General features: G+C 40.2%; 2 protein-coding genes across 18 annotated transcripts in view; both read right to left on the bottom strand.

The window, feature by feature from the left end:
- Positions 1-2,498: 2,498 nt before the first annotated feature.
- Positions 2,499-22,144, bottom strand: part of LOC124116911 (polyamine-transporting ATPase 13A3-like) — an 81,835-nt gene continuing 62,189 nt past the window's right edge. For 4 of the 13 annotated variants that reach the window (XM_046478536.2, XM_046478532.2, XM_046478535.2 and 1 more), the window contains 11 exons: positions 16,078-16,185; positions 15,187-15,266; positions 14,107-14,149; positions 13,436-13,545; positions 10,626-10,722; positions 10,131-10,203; positions 8,291-8,441; positions 6,160-6,308; positions 5,344-5,432; positions 4,337-4,426; positions 2,499-3,868 (listed from right to left, as the gene is read on the bottom strand). In XM_046478536.2, the coding sequence (XP_046334492.2) occupies positions 3,665-3,868; positions 4,337-4,426; positions 5,344-5,432; positions 6,160-6,308; positions 8,291-8,441; positions 10,131-10,203; positions 10,626-10,722; positions 13,436-13,545; positions 14,107-14,149; positions 15,187-15,266; positions 16,078-16,185 (1,194 nt within the window). In that variant the 3' untranslated portion in view covers positions 2,499-3,664. Of the gene's footprint in view, positions 3,869-4,336; positions 4,427-5,343; positions 5,433-6,159; positions 6,309-8,290; positions 8,442-9,714; positions 9,852-10,130; positions 10,204-10,625; positions 10,723-13,435; positions 13,546-14,106; positions 14,150-15,186; positions 15,267-16,077; positions 16,186-19,028; positions 19,077-21,306; positions 21,364-22,144 lie in introns of those variants that run through there. The other 9 variants (XM_046478530.2, XM_046478525.2, XM_046478524.2 and 6 more) reach the window with 4 other exon arrangements.
- On the bottom strand, positions 19,084-21,300 carry LOC124116913. 5 transcript variants are annotated; one of them, XM_048394086.1, is made up of 2 exons: positions 20,434-21,300; positions 19,084-20,403 (listed from the first exon to the last, which is right to left on the bottom strand). In XM_048394086.1, the coding sequence occupies exons 1-2, from the start codon at positions 20,686-20,688 to the stop codon at positions 19,573-19,575; spliced, it is 1,086 nt and encodes a 361-aa protein (XP_048250043.1). In that variant the 5' UTR covers positions 20,689-21,300; the 3' UTR covers positions 19,084-19,572. The 5 variants fall into 5 exon arrangements, with proteins under 5 accessions (XP_048250043.1, XP_048250041.1, XP_048250042.1 ...); XM_048394084.1 differs by having other exon boundaries at positions 19,084-20,103; positions 20,134-21,300; XM_048394085.1 differs by having other exon boundaries at positions 19,084-19,953; positions 19,984-21,300.

A 22,144-nucleotide genomic window follows, 5' to 3' on the forward strand; every position in this document is an offset into this window, starting at 1 on the left:
TCATTATGCAGTCATAATTAGGAACTGTTTCTTTACCATCATATTTCCTTTTCTTTATACATGGTAGAGATCACCAGTCTTCTAACCAGGACCAACCAGTGAGACAGTCTAACACACTAATCTACCCAATATCCCCATATCAGAACAGCCAATTACAATACAATCTCATTAAAATCAGATTTTCTACTCCGATACCTCTCTCACCTGAAGATCTGATGGCATCTCCATCATCGTGTCAGCTGAACTTTCCAATCAGCGTTGAAGCTTCTAAATTCTCAGAATGCGTGTGTGAGCATTTTTTTCCAGTACAACTGACGAGCTAAAACAACTTTTCCTGAATGTCCATGATAGAGACTGCACCATAATATTGCTGTTACTATTTTACGCACCCTGGCATTTCGGGGTTCCATGTCATCTACATCCAAAAGAAAGGAATATTTTTGTCCCGCACAGGATTTCTGTTGTCAAAATCTAAATTTCATATCCAAGGGTTAAAAGAAGGTAGCCAAATCGTTTTAGAAAGCTGACATTTAATTGGCTAAAAAAAAACACTCATCGATCATTTGGGTGGTCAAGGTCGCTCAGAAGACCACCTTACACAACCTAACACAACCTCCTATGCAGTTCTCCTCGGACTCTAACCCAGAGAGGTATCACAGTTGAGTAAAGATCTGATTTTAAGGAGATTGATTACAAAAGAAAAACACAATGTACAATGAAAAAAACCAATAATGTTTCATCCCTCTCTACATTGGTTATAACAGTTTTCTTTCACATAAATACCAACAGCGCATATCTCCAGTGCTGGATCTCGACTCAAGGACTGGAAATAACAGCCAGCGACCTGTTTCACCGAGCCATCTTGGTGCTACGATTGTCCTAATTCTATGCTAAACTATGGGAGTTATGGCTGTCTCAGTGCGAAGATATCTTCGTGGAATGGGCCCCCAAGCCCCTTATAATAACAAAATACTGGTGTTATCACCCTTTGTACATGTCAAAACACATGACATCTTATTTCAAATAATTATGTATTTATTATTAAAAATATTCTTATCACAATGACATTCAAAGTAATCACCTTTCATAAATCTGTCAATGGTTTTGTTCTGATGACACAGACAACAAACATTATAATACTTTCAACACAATAATTCTGGTATGTGATCTTTAGAGAGGGGCCACCTCTTGGATATCTTGTCTCCAAGTTTTAGGCCCCATATCCTATGGTGTTGGGAAAAAACTCTGTACTTGTTGATAAACTGTTTACCTTTTGATACATCTTGTGGTGTTACTGACATATCCCTATTATGGGACTATCACATGCTGATGTACAGAGAACAACTTACCTTTGGCAATAATGTGTGCAGAATAACTATTAAGTGTGTAGATGAAGTATCTCAACCTAAATTAACATGCATAGAATATATTGTGTTTTCTGTGAAAAAGTAACCTGATGTCTTAGTGTACATGTAAAAAACCCTTTGAAAATGGAATAACCTTTTTATGTGAAACATCTGTTTGTTTTTTGTTGGTATTGATTGTACATACAGTAAACTACGGTTATAACGAACTCAAAGGGACTACTAATTTTAGTTCGTTATAACCGTAATTCGTTATAAGCATATATACAGCATAACTACAGCATATAGTCGGGACTAAAAAGTTAGTTCGTTATATCAGTTAGTTCGTTATAAGCGTGTTCGTTATAGCCGTTGTTTACTGTATATGTACTGATAATCTTTGGACAATCTATCTCTTGTGTCAGTGAGCTGGGTCTGAGGCGGCCTATTTCTGGTACCCCACTGTATGTCAGCTCAATGTGGGAGAAAATCCTGAAGTGATGCAGGTCTCCGATGTTTACCACTTTTGTGACAAGATATGGTTCTAACAAACCAAGAATCATAATCATGGGGAATCTGGGATTTGAACCCACAATTATAGGATCCTGGCATGTGTAAGGGAAGCAACAGTAAATTAGATGACTAGGCCACTCCTGGATTATGCCACTTTTATACAAGTTCCATATGCTGATACCATTACCAGCATAAGGAACCAAGAACCTCTGAGACCAAGTGTAAAAGGAGGGACTCTCATTTATATATATGGACACGATGTAATATCAAACTGGTGGAACATCACCTGTTACCATGCAAACTACCCGGAACTGAGTGTGTGACTCCTATATACAATGTAGTATTCTGTACATGGTTAGATATATGTATACCATAACATCCATTTGTCAATAATCATAGATCCAAAACCAGCAATTGTTTGTTATAGCATAATATTGCCATTAATGATAGAAAGATCAAGTGAAATTACTTTCTGATTTATTACACATGGCTATGCATATCCAAACACCTCCTACAGTCCGACTGCAACATGGTAGACAGTAATACGATGCCACATCATTCATAGTTCAGGACGTCACAAGAATTATCCAAAGAATAATAAAATATACATGCAACATATTTGGTGTAACCCCCACCCCCCCACCCCCTACATTAAAAGATCTATCCCTTATTGCCAAAGGCATGGGGACTACAATATTCTTTCATTTGGGAACAATAATCAGTAATTCAGGGTTCACTCTAGTAATTTTCTAACATGGGCCCTTAATCTGAAATTTTCAAATATTCCAGAGGTACACCCACACTTGCCAATACAGCACAATGCTAAAATGCCCCATTTTATTTGAAAGTGTGGGCCTTTTTAAAAATTTAGAGGCTAAAAGCACAAGGCCCCACCCTAGAATTATCTCTGGCAATTGCTTGTAGCTTGTAGGTAGGTTCCCCGATGGTCTCTCATCACAGCAGTGAGTTAGAGTGAGTGAGTATGGTTTTACACCGCTTTTAGCAATATTCCAGCAATATCACGGTGAGGGACACTAGAAATGGGCTTCACACATTGTACCCATGTCAGGAATCGAACCTGGGTCTTCGGCATGACGAGCGAACGTTTTAACCACTGGGCTAACCAACTGCCCCGTGAGTTAGAGAATAAGCATCCAGCTCAGTACGACCATCTGATAATGTTTTGTGGTGCATCATATGTTACCCAATATATTGTATTAGTTCACTACCTCAAATAATCAAAGCCTACAATAACATCAAAATTTGAGATCATCCACCATTATGTAAGTAAAAATTATGAAGAATTTAGACAGATTTGTTTTCTTCACGAAATTGAAATGTTTTGCCTGACTAAAAAATGAATGAAAGTATGTTTATTGCTGGTCGTTGGTGAAGAAACATATGGCGAATAATGCATGTTCCCAGACATGTTGCATAAGCTCATCACCTCAAATAATCCAAGCATACAAAGACATAATCAAAAGAGATCGTTCACCATTCGGGTAAACCATCCTCAACGGGATCATGTGAAAACAAAACATAAAATGTATCACTGTGGTTGATATGAAAATATCTGTACATCTGTCAAAATAATACTATGATTTCCATGTGTATCCATGGTAACCAATTCTGAAAAATAATCAATACGAAAACAATCTGTTTTCTGCGTCACAGATACATCATACATGTTTAAACATTTTGTCATGACACTGCCTTGTGTTGTTACAAAATATTTTCATAATCTCACATTTCAGTAAACTTTCATAAAAAAACATATTGTTTGAAGTTAAGTTTCCAGCCAGAGAGAGTTAGTGTATTGCACTTTGAGAATTCATCTCAACATGGATGTCGCTGACATGGATTGCATTGGTTGTGGGGAAAGTCACCTGACCCACAGGTGGCCAATCCGAGTTCTTGATTTCATTCTCGACAACTTTATACCTGTTCTGTGGACCTCTTTTTTTTATGGCCTTGTAGCATGGTTTCAACATGCTGCTATCCACTATCATATACTGAAACAAAGAGTGAGTGAGTGAGTTGAGTTTTAATAGTACCTTATTTTCTTTTTTTGTGTACATAATGTATGCTTTTGTTTTTAAATCTATTTTATTACTTGTATTCAAAATTTCACTTTATATTGTTTACATTAAATTGATCAAAATATGGTTTGTGTTCATTTATGGAATACTGCGTTTGATTGCTTGGTCATTTGAACCTTCTAATCAATCTTTGATTACTAAAATTATTCAGAACCACCACTTTGAAACACAAATTTCAATCACACTAAATCATTAACACTTGTTTTTTGGTTAAACGGGGATATTTCAGTGTCTTCTTTCTTTGCAGAAACACTGGTACATTCTATTGCAGGTAATGAAAATGAATTCCTTTCAAAAAGCAAGTCAGCATGAAGGTGTGGACCATAGTGTTGAATCACCTGGTCACAGCCCAGTAGTTACCTCAACACCCAGCAGACCTACCTCCATGAAGCTTGACATGATAGCAAACGCTACAGCGAAACCAAACAGGTACAGACGGAATGTAATTGATTTCTCGTGGAGTTCCTTCATCTGAAAACATAAGGTGCATGATGAGATGATACGACCAAGATAGTGGGTGAGCAATCTCATCTCGTATTCTAATTTGATACCTTTCTTTGCGACGGTGAGCAATCTTTTTCAAATCACATCTCGTATTCTAATTTGATACCTCTCTTTGTGAGGGTGAGCAATCTTATTCAAATCACATCTTTTTTTCTAATTTGATTCCTCTTTTTGTGGGGGTGAGCTTTCATATTCAAGTCACATCTTTTATTCTAATTTGATACCTCTTTTTGTGGGGGTGAGCAATCATATTCAAGTCATATCTTGTATTCTAATTTGATACCTTTCTTTGTGAGGGTGAGCAATCTTATTCAATGCACATCTTTTATTCTAATTTGATACCTTTCTTTGCGAGGGTGAGCAATCTTATTCAAATCACATCTTTTATTCTAATTTGATACCTTTCTTTGTGAGGGTGAGCAATCTTATTCAAATCACATCTTTTATTCTAATTTGATACCTTTCTTTGTGAGGGTGAGCAATCTCATTCAAATCACATCTTTTATTCTAATTTGATACCTTTCTTTGTGAGGGTGAGCAATCTTATTCAAATCACATCTTTTATTCTAATTTGATACCTTTCTTTGTGAGGGTGAGCAATCTCATTAAAATCACCTCTATGGAGCTGATACTTTTACTGCAGGTCACTTTTTAAAAAAAAGACAATATACAAAATGAAGCTTTGTTTGATTCTTAGCAGTCTGTAATTAATTGAATCTGGACCAGACAATCCAGTGATTGATATTATCAGCAATGATCACCACCTGATCCATTAAGCTGCCTTGTACAACCAAAAGAGGTCAATGTGGACCTCTTCTTATCCCAAAGGGGAAAAAATGAATAATAATGAATAATAAAATACAGGCTTGTTTAGTTGTGCTCACCTCCAGAAAGTGTTCTATTTCAGGGAGTGGCAGCAACAGCAGAAACGTGGAGAACCCAAACAAAAACATCATAGAAATCAGGAACGGATCTGAAATAAATCACATGTACAAGTTTCAATATTTGCTGGAACCATTATCGTCTGCACAGCAAGGTACAGTGAATGAGTGAGTGAATGTTGTTTAATGCCACTGTCAGCAATATTTCAATCTTCATCTGGACCGACCAAACCAATAACTGAAAGAATGAGCAATGGTCAAGAACACTGGGGTACATTAACAAGCATTAAGTCATACAGTCTGACCACCAATTCATTTTAATTGAGTCTCATTACATAGGTATTATTTCTTCAAAGACTTCCATGGGAAGAAATTTGGATCGACTGACAAATATTCAACAACTGAAATTAGAAAAATAAATGACTTTGACATTGTAAATAATATGTATAAAGATGTTTATTCAAACAAACCCACTCATCTTTTGCGATCATTTCACAAACATACTTTCTCAATATTTCAATACACAATACCAAGCACTGGAAACTTTGACGGTTCTTAGAAAAAGACATAACTTAGCACATTCAAAAAAATTATTTTTGTTTTCGTGAGGCAACAGCTTTAATATCATATTCTTTGTTTAGCTATTTTGCTAAAAAATTGTTGGCTACAGTATTGTATCATGTTGGAAAAAAAAATATATCGATATGTAGTCACATGCCTGATACTCAAATATTATTCAACCTCTGACAACAAGCATGATGCACTGTGGTCCCTTCCTCCCAGGTCCTGAAACAGGGGCATGCATCATGGTCAACTTACAGTTAGTGTAGATAGGCTTTCTGAACGGTGGTCCCTTCGAGAAGCAGAACGCAACTGATATGTACATGTACGACGACACCAGGAATATCACAGTAGACTCCCAGGAGTGCACATTCTCCAGATCCTTGCTGGGAGGGGGTTCTTCATACCTAAATCACAAGAACAATATACCAATACTTCCACTTTGGGTGCAACTTGAGGTATTCAGGGAAACAGGTCTAATTGTCAGTTTGCTGTCTGGAAATATTATTTGGAACCAGCAGCATAATTATTAATCAACAGTAATATTGACATATATATCATATTGAGAGGTAGTGTTGTGATATACTGTAAATCTTGAAATTAATGCGTCTCCAAATAAATACGACTGCTGGCTCCTAGCCACAAATGAGACTCAAAATCAATGCGACTCCCTCCACCCCATCACCAGTGGAATGATATCCTTACCTTAATCCAATCAAACAGCAAATAGTGCCGCTTATTAGCACTGAGTAAAGCACTTCCGTAATAACAATAAACAGTGATTTCCTAACAACAAGACACAGTTTATATGTTTATTCTGTTGATTAGCATGAAGGAAGTTCAAAGGCAACAAGGGCAAAAGTGAGCGTGGCTCACCAATACCCCCGACCCGCCTAGTGTGTCACTAGTTTCAAATTAAACAAGTATTTGTCACAGAGTGACGAAATATCCCCCGCCTGTACACCATAGTACCAAATATGAAGACAATCCAGCGATTAGTTCTTGAGATATTGTGGCAACACCGTTTTCCAACTCCAAAAACAGATTTGCCTGCTGTGACCTTGAAAATGGGGTCAAGGTCACCAATCTGACAGGTGTATGCGGTGTCTGTATATACACTATAGTTCCAAATATGAAGACAATCCAGCGATTAGTTCTTGAGATATCGCGGCAACACCGTTTTCTAACTCCAAAAGCAGATTTGCCTGCTGTGACCTTGAAAATGGGGTCAAGGTCACCAAAACCAACTGGTGTCTGCGGTGTCTGTATATACACCATAGTTCCAAATATGAAGACAATCCAGTGTTTAGTTCTTGAGATATCGCGGCAACACCGTTTTCCAACTCTAAAAGCAGATTTGTCTGCTGTGACCTTGAAAATGGGATCAAGGTCACCAAAACCGACTGGTGTCCGCGGAGTCTGTATATACACCATAGTTCCAAATATGAAGACAATCCAGTGTTTAGTTCTTGAGATATCGCGGCAACAAACAGGTGGGACGTACGGACGTACGTACGGACGGTCGTGAATACTATATCCCCCGCTTCGCGCTTTCGCGCGGCGGGGGATAATAATGGATAGGGTTAGGGTTTGAAAAATTCATAAAAAATTGGAAAATTTATAAAATCAATTATTTTCTTTTGCCTGCACCCCTCCATATGACACAGATTATATGTACTAAGTTTGAGATGAATCCACTGAATAGTTTAAGAGAAATTTGCGCGGACAAAGTATTGGGACGGATGGACGGATGGACGGATGGAACCTTGGTATAACTTAATAAAATAACAGTTCACTGATTGGAGTGGCCAATGATGCCTTGTTTGACATGAGTGGGTAGAACTCTTGACCCCAGCTGTGATAATTTTAACTCACCGGATGCCCATTGTGTAATTTTTATTCTTTGAATGACTTTGTTATATACTTGTTACAACTGCTGCTCAATAAACTGTGTTTGTGTTTATATTCAAGTTGCCATTTTCGCTATCCAAAGTGTACAGTGAGGCTGTCTTATTCTTGATGGTCATTTTGATGACATAAATGCGAAGTTTAATAAATGCGAACAAAGACCTCTCACATTTAATTCATGCCCGTGTTAATTTCATGATTTAAAGTATATCCAGAGGTAAGTATTGTGATAAATATCATATCTGGAGGTAAGTATTGTGATATATATTATATCCAGAGGCAAGTATTGTGATACATATCACCATGATCATATCTGGAGGCAAGTATTGTGATATATATCATATGTAGAGGTAAGTATTGTGATATATACCTAGTGGTAAGTATTGTGATATATATCATATGTAGAGTTTATTTTGCATGTGAAATACATTATCTGAGGATATTTTGTTTACATAGGATAATTTTATGATAGGGCACTCACCAAGACTGAGATCGGAGATAAAAGTATGCTGAAACTTGCATGCCTCCGACTAGCAACACTTGCATGATGATGGACAGCAGGTTGGACACCTTGACCAGACTCCCAGGCGGCTTCTTCCTGACCAGCTTGTGGTAGGGGCCGGTGTACCCCACTGAAACAAGCATCACAACATTGAGTGGTGGTCCTGACCAGCTTGTAGTAGGGGCAGGTGTACCCCACTGAAACAAGCATCACAACATTGAGTGGTGGTCCTGACCAGCTTGTGGTAGGGGCAGGTGTACCCCACTGAAACAAGCATCACAACATTGAGCGGCGGTCCTGACCAGCTCTTGGTAGGAACCGGTGTACCCTACTGAAACAAGCATCACAACATTGAGCGGCGGTCCTGACCAGCTCTTGGTAGGAACCGGTGTACCCTACTGAAACAAGCATCACAACATCGAGCGGCGGTCCTGACCAGCTTGTGGTAGAGGCCGGTGTACCCCACTGAAACAAGCATCACAACATTGAGCGGCGATCCTGACCAGCTTGTGGTAGGGGCCGGTGTACCCCACTGAAACAAGCATCACAACATTGAGTGATGGTCCTGACCAGCTTGTGGTAGGGGCCGGTGTACCCTACTGAAACAAGCATCACAACATTGAGCGGCGGTCCTGACCAGCTTGTGGTAGAGGCCGGTGTACCCCACTGAAACAAGCATCACAACATTGAGTGATGGTCCTGACCAGCTTGTGGTAGGGGCCGGTGTACCCCACTGAAACAAGCATCACAACATTGAGTGATGGTCCTGACCAGTTTGTGGTAGAGGCCGGTGTACCCCACTGAAACAAGCATCACAACATTGAGTGGTGGTCCTGACCAGTTTGTGGTAGAGGCCGGTGTACCCCACTGAAACAAGCATCACAACATTGAGTGATGGTCCTGACCAGCTTGTGGTAGGGGCAGGTGTACCCCACTGAAACAAGCATCACAACATTGAGCGGCGGTCCTGACCAGCTTCTTGTGGTAGGGGCCGGTGTACCCCACTGAAACAAGCATCACAACATTGAGCGGCGGTCCTGACCAGCTCTTGGTAGGAACCGGTGTACCCTACTGAAACAAGCATCACAACATTGAGTGGTGGTCCTGACCAGCTTGTGGTAGAGGCCGGTGTACCCTACTGAAACAAGCATCACAACATTGAGCGGCGGTCCTGACCAGCTTGTAGTAGGGGCAGGTGTACCCCACTGAAACAAGCATCACAACATAGAGCGGCTGTCCTGACCAGCTTGTGGTAGGGGCCGGTGTACCCCACTGAAACAAGCATCACAACATTGAGTGATGGTCCTGACCAGCTTGTGGTAGGGGCCGGTGTACCCCACTGAAACAAGCATCACAACATAGTAGTGTGGTCCTGACCAGCTTGTAGTAGGGGCCGGTGTACCCCACTGAAACAAGCATCACAACATTGAGCGGCGGTCCTGACCAGCTTGTGGTAGGGGCCGGTGTACCCCACTGAAACAAGCATCACAACATTGAGCGGCGGTCCTGACCAGCTTGTGGTAGGGGCCGGTGTACCCCACTGAAACAAGCATCACAACATCGAGCGGCGGTCCTGACCAGCTCTTGGTAGGGGCCGGTGTACCTGTGTATCCTGTGCAGGATGCACACCTCACAGGGTACAACCATATCACACATGACCACCTCGTCCTCAGTTCAGACAGACCTGGGTTGCTGGGGACCAATTCTACTATGGAAAGTCCAGGTGTTTGTGCAGTAGGAACTTACTCAGGACAAGCCAGGGCTACTGGGGACCAATTCTACCATGGAATGTCCAGGTGTTTGTGCAGTAGGAACTTACTCAAGACAGCAATGGTGGTTGTTATGACCAGGTCGATGTACAGGAACTCGAAGTCAGACAGGTTGGCACCAAACTGAAAAAAAACATTAAACTGTCACAAACTGGCCAACACTAAATCAAGTTTATAACTTTTGGTTTATCATTGCATATCTATCAGTCTCTCTATCTATCTATCTATCTATCTATCTATCTATCTATCTAAATATATACTTGCCTGCATAACATTCCTCACATGACATTTGATAAGGAAAGTTTAACATAGTGGTCTAATGCTTTTTTTTTAACATGAGTGTCTCTTAGTGTGGGAGGAAAACTCTTTATGACAATCACAAACTATACACATTTGCTGAAACCCAAATGCCCAAGTATGGTGGTCACAGACCAAGGATCATATCTGGGGCAAATCTGAGATTTGGACCCACGACAACTGCATACTGACTCGACTAAGGGACATAACCCTACACAGCACTCTCTGCTGGCTAACTGCTGACTGACCGTGTAGAGGATGAGGACAGACACGAACTGTATGAAGCTGTACAGAGCCATGTACTTGAAGCAGCCGAAGGAGGTGACCAGGGCAGCTCGACCCTCCCTGAAACAAAGGATTTGTCATGCCATAAACAACTCCAAATGATAGCGGTGTTATGTTGCTTTCAAGAATATTCAAGCTGAAATGTTCAATAAAGCACAAACTGAACAATCTTAACATACTCTTTTAAATGTGTTATGATAATGCTTAAAAAATATTTATATTTCCGTTCATTCAGTTTTAAACAGGTAGTATTTTCGTTTTCCAGGTCAACCTGTTCCAGCCCGAAAAGAAATAGCATTAATTGTCCCAGCCCAAACAGTATATGGCATTGCCTGTACAAACCCTAACACAAATGACATTACCTGTACAACCCTAACACAAAAGGCATGACCTGTACAACCCTAACACAAATGGCATTACCTGTACAAACCTAACACAAATGGCATTACCTGTACAACCCTAACACTAATGGCATTACCTGTACAACCCTAACACTAATGGCATTACCTGTACAACCCTAACACAAATGGCATTACCTGTACAACCCTAACACTAATGGCATTACCTGTACAACCCTAACACAAATGGCATTACCTGTACAACCCTAACACTAATGGCATTACCTGTACAACCCTAACACAAATAGTATTACCTGTACAACCCTAACACAAATGGCATTACCTGTACAACCCTAACACAAATGGCATTACCTGTACAACCCTAACTCTAATGGCATTACCTGTACAACCCTAACACTAATGGCATTACCTGTACAACCCTAACACTAATGGCATTACCTGTACAACCCTAACACTAATGGCATTACCTGTACAACCCTAACACAAATGGCATTGCCTGTACAACCCTAACACTAATGGCATTACCTGTACAACCCTAACACTAATGGCATTACCTGTACAACCCTCACACAAATGGCATTGCCTGTACAACCCTAACACAAATGGCATTACCTGTACAACCCTAACACAAATGGCATTGCCTGTACAACCCTAACACAAATGGCATTACCTGTACAACCCTAACACTAATGGCATTACCTTTACAAACCCTAACACAAATGGCATTACCTGTACAACCCTAACACTAATGGCATTACCTGTACAACCCTAACACAAATGGTATTACCTGTACAACCCTAACACTAATGGCATTACCTGTACAACCCTAACACTAATGGCATTACCTGTACAACCCTAACACAAATAGTATTACCTTTACAAACCCTAACACAAATGGCATTACCTGTACAACCCTAACACTAATGGCATTACCTGTACAGCCCTAACACGAATGGCATTACCTGTACAACCCTAACACTAATGGCATTACCTGTACAACCCTAACACAAATGGCATTACCTGTACAACCCTAACACAAATAGTATTACCTGTACAACCCTCACACAAATGGCATTACCTGTACAACCCTAACACAAATGGCATTACCTGTACAACCCTCACACAAATGGCATTACCTGTACAACCCTAACACTAATGGCATTACCTGTACAACCCTAACACAAATAGTATTACCTGTACAACCCTCACACAAATGGCATTACCTGTACAACCCTAACACAAATGGCATTACCTGTACAACCCTAACACTAATGGCATTACCTGTACAACCCTAACACTAATGGCATTACCTGTACAACCCTAACACAAATAGTATTACCTGTACAACCCTCACACAAATGGCATTACCTGTACAACCCTAACACAAATGGCATTACCTGTACAACCCTAACACAAATGGCATTACCTGTACAACCCTCACACAAATGGCATTACCTGTACAACCCTCACACAAATGGCATTACCTGTACAACCCTAACACAAATGGCATTACCTGTACAACCCTAACACAAATGGCATTACCTGTACAACCCTAACACTAATGGCATTACCTGTACAACCCTAACACTAATGGCATTACCTGTACAACCCTAACACTAATGGCATTACCTGTACAACCCTAACACAAATAGTATTACCTGTACAACCCTCACACAAATGGCATTACCTGTACAACCCTAACACAAATGGCATTACCTGTACAACCCTAACACAAATGGCATTACCTGTACAACCCTAACACAAATAGTATTACCTGTACAACCCTCACACTAATGGCATTGCCTGTACAACCCTAACACAAATGGCATTACCTGTACAACCCTAACACAAATGGCATTACCTGTACAACCCTAACACTAATGGCATTACCTGTACAACCCTAACACAAATGGCATTGCCTGTACAACCCTAACACAAATGGCATTACCTGTACAACCCTAACACTAATGGCATTACCTGTACAACCCTAACACAAATGGCATTGCCTGTACAACCCTAACACAAATGGCATTACCTGTACAACCCTAACACAAATGGCATTACCTGTACAACCCTAACACAAATGGCATTACCTGTACAACCCTTACACTAATGGCATTACCTGTACAACCCTAACACAAATAGTATTACCTGTACAACCCTAACACAAATGGCATTACCTGTACAACCCTAACACAAATGGCATTACCTGTACAACCCTAACACTAATGGCATTGCCTGTACAACCCTAACACAAATAGTATTACCTTTACAAACCCTAACACAAATGGCATTACCTGTACAACACTCACACAAATGGCATTACCTGTACAACCCTAACACAAATGGCGTAACTTGTCCCAACCAAAACAGAAATGGCTTTAACTGTCCAAACCCCAAAAGAAATGAAATACCTCATGGCAGTGACGACACACTCGATGTTGGAGATGCGGGATGTGAAGGGTGCTGCTACGGATGCCTCTGCTTCTGACAGGGAGATGCCTGCATGGGCAGCCTTCAGAGCCTGACACAGAGACAACCCAATGTCATTGCTACCTGAACAGCATCTCCTGTCATTGTTCAACACCTAACTCAAAGACATCAGCCATCGTAGTGCTGATCATACTCAATGACCACCCAATCACCACTAAGTTATTGTTCATCTAATGTGGAATTACATTACCCAGACATTATCATGGAATATATATTTAAATTGCAGGTGATACTGTGGCATCTGAATGGCTAACAATGCCTGCTAACAGACTGCTGATAAAAGAATGGTTTTGGCTTGTGTTGCATTACTGCACTGATATCGAATGTGGTCTACATTTATTGTAGTGTTAATGATTAAATAAGCAGTCCGTGAAGTTATCATTGTTGACGTATATATTTATAAGAATTGACTTCAACATGTTTTTGTGTTCTTAAGCATATTTACAGTGTGCGCATTGTTTCTTACAGTAATATCTCCACAAATGCAAAAATGATTTAGCTCTGTACACACATGTGAAGTCCACTTCTACAGTTTGAGGAGAACAGTGTTTACAATAGGAAGAAAAGAAAACATAAATTAAACAAATCTTACTTCACAATCGTTTGCACCATCTCCACACATGCCGACAATGTAGCTGTAACACAGAAGTTGACATAAATAAGTGAATGCTGTTTTATGCTGTTATGTGCAATACCATATTCAACGTAATAAGCGCCCAGGGTGCTCTCAAAATTTGAAATAGGGGGCTCTTATTAGAATATTATTTTGGTGAAATAAAAGATTGTAAATTTCGTGGTTTATGCTGACAGCCTGAAATGTTTATATACGATAGATTTATTTTTTAATTGCCCATAATTTAGGGTGCATAAAACACACGACTGCGTATGATAGATGAATAAATAAGTCTTGTGTACATTGAACAATCTGAAGGGGTGCTCATTGAGATTGTTCACTTGCCAATATATTAGCAAATATCGCCGTGGGCGCTTATTAGAGCGGGGCGCTTATTACGTGAATATGGTATATGACAAACCAGAGGTGAATAGTGTGAGCATTGACACTGGTAGATAGTGGAGAGTGAGTGAGTGAGTGAGTATGGTTTTACGCCGCTTTTAGCAATATTCCAGCAATATCACGGCGGGGGACACCAGAAATGGGCTTCACACATTGTACCCATGTCGGGAATCGAACCCGGGTCTTCGGCGTGACGAGCGAACGCTTTAACCACTAGGCTACCCGACCGCCCCAGATAGTGGAGAATAATGACCGGTGAGCAACCAGGTCACCCCTGGCAGGGACAGTTCTTTAACTCAGTTCTTTATATTCAGCTGCCATCTTGATGTTATTACAGAAGTCATTGTTGCTTATCCCAAGTGTTCTACCCGGAAATCCTCAAAGGTGAACATTCCATAGGTTGTTTTTAAGCATTACTACAGGGGATATTTCCACTGAGGACACTGACTTCACTCATTGTACCAATGTGTGGAATAAAACCCAGGTCCTTTGTAACACAATCAAACACCTTAACCACTCGGCTACCCAATCTTCCCCTTTTACACAAGGCTATTTCTTCCTGTGACAATCCCACAGGCATTCTGGGTAAGAATAGTTCCCCAGAAACCTATGCAACTAAACAAAGAAAGAAAGAAATCGTCCTGTGACAAGTCTTACTCCAGTTTCTGCAGGTTCTGAATCAGCTGACACTTCTGTTCTGGCAACATTCGAGCAAACACTGTGCCTTTGGTACAAATCTGATGCAAAAATAGAAAACTAATAACCAGTCATGTTTTAGTTATGAAGGAACATATGGTGCATCACATTTTTATTATCTACATACAGAACTGAAAGCACCAGTGGATCAAGGAAGCATGTGCCTCCATAATACATAAGTATTTCACAATCATGACAATACCACAGTGGTTTGTTGTAATGATGTCACTGGTCCATCTTACTCCTGAAAAAGGAATGGGTGATGGAGGCAAAAGATATGACCCCCCACCCCAACACCCCTTTTCCGCAATTTATTCTCAGTTCATATTTGGAAGGCAGGGTTTCTTCTATTTCAGCCACATCAAGCCCATGACAGGTTTCACAAGATGGGAATCAAACCCTGGTCGTTAGTTTGACAAATGAACACTGAAACCACTGTGCAATGCTGCCAATTCATGTGGAATAATAACACCACCACATGCACCTCACGTGGAATAACAACACGACAAACTCATGTGGAATAACAACACTACCTAATGGCCTTACTGATATATAGGAACATCCGATGTTTATTAACGAAAAACCAAAACAATGAAAATGCAACCCATTTATTTACCCCAATCCAACACAAACAACTGTTCTATTGTCTACTGTTACGACACCTCTTTACTCTGCAAACTCACCTGTCTAACTAAACTCCCATGTCCCAGTTATTAACAAAATCTTCAAGGAAAGCACGTGCTTTCCCCGAAGCAGGGTGTGTTTTGTACACTTGGCTCTGATAATGACTGGGACATGTGCGTTTCTGTGAAGTAGGGAGCGTTTGTTTTTAAAACCCTCCCGAACACTTACCTTCTCGAGCATCTCTGGGAAATGAGCCGTGATGACCGCGAAGGATTTCCCATTGATAGCAAGGTGATGACGTGGCCCCTCATCAGACACATTCACTGTCCTGTAACCCTGTGTCAAGAGGATGATGATATGTGACAACAGGACAAGCATAACAGTGTTCGAAACAAAGAGGGAAGTCCAGGAGTTGTCCAAACCTCTTTGTTTAAAGTTCAACATGGAGGGTTCCCTAGATTCAAATAGAGAGGCAAATATCAAGGATCACAGGACTCCCATGAATTTCGAACACTGTAGAAGGAGCATGCATCATTCAACTGTGACCTCAGAAGTTTAGTCCTTCTTGTTATAAAGAATACAAGAACCCCACTCATGAATATAGTTACAGAAGAAAACATTACAGTAGTTAAACAACACGTTCCATACTGTGAAAAATTTACATATTTCTCCGCAATTTTATTTTTAAATTTTCTGATTATTCATGGATTTAAGTATTTCATATTAATAATGGAATATATTGAACATATACACTCAACCTTTGATAGAATTGTCCCCTATATACAATTACATTTAAATATATTCAGAAATATATACAACTTCTTCATACATTTTGACAATGTAACAATGCAATTTTTTAAATCTTTTAAATGGTTTGTGTTAATTTTGCAAAATAAGAAATGGTACTTGTTTTCTGTTTTGCTTCAATATTTATTAAATGAAGCACCATCCTCGATTATCCAGTGTTAAATATTTCCCATCTATTATGATATGTGCCCTGCCCCTGGACCTATTCGCCATCATTGTTTCATTTCAGAAGCAATGTCGCCACATCCATCACTTATTTAGCACAGACCTTCTCTTGCTCATGACCTTAAAAACAACCGAATAAAATGACAAACAAATTTTGATGGAATGTTTAGCAAGAACTTTTCCTGAATATTAAATAAGTGAGTTTGTGGGTATGGTTTTATGCCGCGCTAGGCAATATTCCAGCAATATCATGGCGAGGGACACCAGAAAAGGGCTGAACACATGACCCTGCTGACCCCTTGCGTATAAGACAAAGGGAGGGAAATCCTCACATGAGCAGGTGTTTGTTTGGATGGCATTGTTTAGTGTCATAGCATTCAAACCAAACCAAGAAATATAGGGATAAAAATTCACACTCGCTTGCTACCTCACATCAATTTCACAAATGTTAAAAGTATTCTAAGGACTGGAAGAATTTTGAACATTCTGGGGGTGCTGCTTTATGTTATCACAATTGGGGTGAGTGTTTAAGTGTTCATTTCAATCCCTGAAATGGCTCCATGATTGCAAATGAGTCCAAGGAATTGACCACAATAAAGACATAATACCCTGCATAACCAAGGATGATCTACCACTGGCTAAAGCACTAAAAATGATTTATAAACATACAAAATACTTGGTTACGACATATTTGCAAGATATGAACATGGACAATAACAATCATGCAGTTATTAGTGAAAGCATTGGATAGAAGCATGCAGATGAACAGATTATTCAACATTATTGAAACCAAACCTCCACGGGGCAGTCCAAAAATTAGCTCCACTGACCTGATGCTATGGTATGCAGTGATGTGGGCACTTATACCTAAATCATACTTTATAACTAATCCCTCAATACATGTTTATGATGACAATGTATAAGAAACTGTAAATGTTATTTGTTGAATAAAAAGGGTTAAGAAATTTTATATTTTTTTTTCCATAAAAAATCCCAAACAAATATGTTCAAATACATGGCAGGAAACCAGTGATTAATAGTTGCACTTTATGATTTTCTCAATACAGTTTACCAAGTTTAATCAGAACTTGATAACAAACAAGTTTTGCAATTTTTCGTTTTTCACGAACTCCTCGCTTTTGAAACAAGAAGAAATAAATAATTCTTGGTACAAACAATGATACAAGTATATGCACTGCAACAACACAACCTCCATTAAGTGCAAATGTCAAATGAGTGTACCATTCTGCACCCCGAGAAGTTGATGTTAGTGTTAGATGTGAGTTAGAAATCTAGTGTTAGAAATGCAAAGTGAGTGAGTGAGTGAGTTAGAATGTTTTTTTTACAATATTCCAGCAACATTCTAACAATACTACAGCAGAACAACTTTTCAACAGCTCTCATTATCCTTATGGAATACTTCTGACAACTGAAAAGCAAAATAAGGCCTAATTCCTGGTATCTATACTGCCAGGAATACTCTTGGATGGTAATATGAATAGGATTCTCAGGATCTACTCAACATATTCTTACTTTTCATCCTTCTCAGTTAAAAAGATTTGCACAGATTGAGAACTATATACAGGGATTTACCTGGACCTTACAAGCCAATAAGGTTTACAGTCACATTACCACTTCATCCTACCGGGTTCCCATTTACTGTTTCAAACAAAGTCACCTACCCAAGGACACACTACATGTGTTACATGTGCTTCAGTGAAGGGAAGGAGTGAGTGAGTAAGTGAGTTTGATTTTACGCCGCTTTTAGCAATATTCCAGCAATATCACGGCGGGGGACACCAGAAATGGGCTTCACATATTGTACCCATGTCGGGAATCGAACCCGGGTTTTCAGCGTGACGAGCGAACGCTTTAACCACCAGGCTACCCGACCACCCCTGTAGGGAAGGACTCAAGTCTAAGCAACTCTCAAGAATCAAGCTGCCAAATTTTCCATGCAATGACTCTCTGTGACCGACAGTGCTTAACTGAATGCTGTACACAGGACCCTGTGTCACCCTACAATAATACTGACCAATTTAGCCAACTTAAAAGAGACAAATCTTTTTATATGTCTCCAATACTGATTTTGTATTCAAGTTTAAAATATTAATCTGTCATGATAACTTGTTGATGGAATACTGCATGTTAGTTTTATGAAAATGTTTCTTGTAGTATACATGCAAAGTACAGGTATGGAGGGGAACCTTTCTCCAACATGCTCCGCCATCGCGATCACGTCTAAATAAGTTCAACTAGGAGGAAAAGTAAAAGAATAAAGAAATAAACAATGATAAAAATGCTGTAGAGAAATATAACAAATTATATCAATAAATTAAAAGTGACAGAAAAATTTGGGATGGGCAAAGGAACAGTCCATTTTTATAAATCAAATTTACTGCAAAGACTGTCATATTTCTGTAATAAACAGTTGCGGTTATGGTCAATGACCCAAGTTGATGCGTCTCTTTTGGAATAAGTGTGTGTCGCCATAGTGGCAAAATAAAGTTGTGTCATTGCTGCCTGAAACATTGGAGAATAAACTCCGAACATTGAGGAATTACAGATTACCTTGTCTCAAAGGAATTAATTTCAGCATTATTTCCTATTCTCAAGTGATTAATTGTTGCTGGAATTTATTTTAATTTATCACAAATGGGCCTGGCAAGCGACAGCTGACCATCAAGGGCTTGGCTAGTACAAGAAAACTTTTCACCAGGTCTGGCTAGTTACAGCTTGACTGGGCTTGACTCAGCAAACTAGTAACCAGGCATGGCCATTAAAAGCAAGCCTTTCAGCATCCTGGCAAGTATAAGCAAGCCTTGCAACGGCCTGGCAAGAATTAGCATGCCTTTCAGCATCCTGGCAAGTATAAGCAAGCCTTGCAACGACCTGGCAAGTATTAGCAAGCTTTGCAACGACCTGGCAAGTATTAGCAAGCTTTGCAACGACCTGGCAAGTATTAGCAAGCCTTTCAGCATTCTGGCAAGTATTAGCAAGCTTTGCAACGACCTGGCAAGTATTAGCAAGCCTTGCAACGACCTGACAAGTATTAGCAAGCCTTTCAGCATTCTGGCAAGTATTAGCAAGCTTTGCAAAGACCTGGCAAGTATTAGCAAGCCTTTCAGCATTCTGGCAAGTATTAGCAAGCCTTGCAACGACCTGGCAAGTATTAGCAAGCCTTGCAACGACCTGGCAAGTATTAGCAAGCCTTTCAGCATCCTGGCAAGTATTAGCAAGCCTTTCAGCGACCTGGCAAGTATTAGCAAACCTTTCAGCATTCTGGCAAGTATTAGCAAGCCTTGCAACGACCTGGCAAGTATTAGCAAGCCTTGCAACGACCTGGCAAGTATTAGCAAGCCTTTCAGCATCCTGGCAAGTATTAGCAAGCCTTTCAGCGACCTGGCAAGTATTAGCAAACCTTTCAGCATTCTGGCAAGTATTAGCAAGCCTTGCAACGACCTGGCAAGTATTAGCAAGCCTTGCAACGACCTGACAAGTATTAGCAAGCCTTTCAGCATTCTGGCAAGTATTAGCAAGCTTTGCAAAGACCTGGCAAGTATTAGCAAGCCTTTCAGCATTCTGGCAAGTATTAGCAAGCCTTGCAACGACCTGGCAAGTATTAGCAAGCCTTGCAACGACCTGGCAAGTATTAGCAAGCCTTTCAGCATCCTGGCAAGTATTAGCAAGCCTTTCAGCGTCCTGGCAAGTATTAGCAAACCTTTCAGCATCCTGGCAAGTATTAGTAAGCCTTTCAGCGTCCTGGCAAGTTTTAGCAAACCTTTCAGCGTCCTGGCAAGTATTAGCAAGCCTTTCAGCGTCCTGGCAAGTATTAGCAAACCTTTTATTGGGCTTGACTTGAATCATGGTATTAGCCTTTCAAGGTCCTGGCCACTATTTGCAAACCTTTCAAGGCACTGTCTGGCCATAGAAAACCAAGGTCCTGGCTAGTCATAACAAACATTTCAAGGGACTGGTTAGCCATAGAAAAACTGTTAAAGGGGCTGGCTTGTAAAAGCAAAACATTCTAGGACCTGGTTAGCTAATTCAAAAGGCATACCATATTTGACATACAAAAGGGCCAAGATCCCCTAACTTCGATGTCCAGTACATACACAACCTAAACGCTGTGAGTGAGTAAGTGAGTAAGTGAGTGAGCATGGTTTTACGCTTCTTTTAGCAATATTCCAGCAATATCACTGCAGGGGACACCAGAAATGGGCTGCACACATTGTACCCATGTCGGGAATCGAGCCCGGGTCTTCGCGTGACGAGCGAACGCTTTAACCACTAGGCTACCCGACCGCCCCTCCACACTGTGTTTAGTGTTGTTCCTAATGAAGCCTTGTGTTAATGTCTGCCCTGATAAGTGTTGAACACAGAGGGAACCGTTCAACTATGGGTGAAACAGCCCCTATAAAAAGCCTGATTGGTTTATTTTGCAGCTCAATACAAGTAGAGTAACGTATAATGACACAACATTACCCGCATCGGGAGCATGGCTACAGCCTCAGTTTCACTCTCATTGTCAACACAGTCAAACTGAAAAGGGTAACCACGGAAACATCTAATATCACCTTGTAGTCACCAAGTGATAACAAGTTTGTTGTTTAATGTGATGGCGACCTATAGTGAGTTTAGATCAGACAATCCAGTGACTGATATAATGAGCAGCGATCCATGCTGTCAGGGGTATGACGACACAAATCATCAAGACCATCCTGTCCATGAATTGCCTCTAACAATTTGCTGGAGACACAGAATCCCCACACAAGTGTTGACAAGTACAATGTTTAAGGAGGGGTTTAGTCCTGGTGGTCTTCTCCTAGTGACTCTAGCATTATGGTTGTGACAATGACCCTTAGACCTTCAGGTTTAGAACACTGAAGTATGTATCATTACATGGATATATGTATACTACACTATTGAAGCAACTAATTTGTATATTAAGTCTGACATCAAGCATCCTGAACATGGCCGTCGGTATATCACTGAAACACTGTCAAAATCAAGAATAGCTAAAAGCCAGATTCTATAGCATGCTACAGTCAAGCAAAGCTCAAACTAAATATTCACAACGTCACTACCACAAAATTAAAAAGCATATTTCTAAAGGTTACCAAATTGAAAATTACAATTGAACAATCCCAACACAAGCAAACAATGACATGAACAAATGTATTATAGTACTCAAAAGAAGTTAAAGAACATCCGATTTGTTTAGTGAGTGAGTATGGTTTTACGCCGCTTTTAGCAATATTCCAGCAATATCACGGCGGGGGACACAAAAAATGGGCTTCACACATTGTACCCATGTCGGGAA

The sequence above is a fragment of the Haliotis rufescens genome, unplaced genomic scaffold (genome assembly GCF_023055435.1).
Source record: "Haliotis rufescens isolate VD_foot unplaced genomic scaffold, xgHalRufe1.0.p SCAF_13, whole genome shotgun sequence".
NCBI lineage: Eukaryota > Metazoa > Mollusca > Gastropoda > Lepetellida > Haliotidae > Haliotis > Haliotis rufescens.

Excerpts from the sequence above, each read along its gene's own strand:
- LOC124116913 (XM_048394086.1), bottom strand. The coding sequence starts at position 20,688 with ATGATTCAAGTCAAGCCCAATAAAAGGTTTGCTAATACTTGCCAGGAC. Across the intron at positions 20,404-20,433 it reads GGCTTGCTAATACTTGCCAG|AATGCTGAAAGGCTTGCTAA; the intron begins GTCGTTGCAAGG and ends AATACTTGCCAG.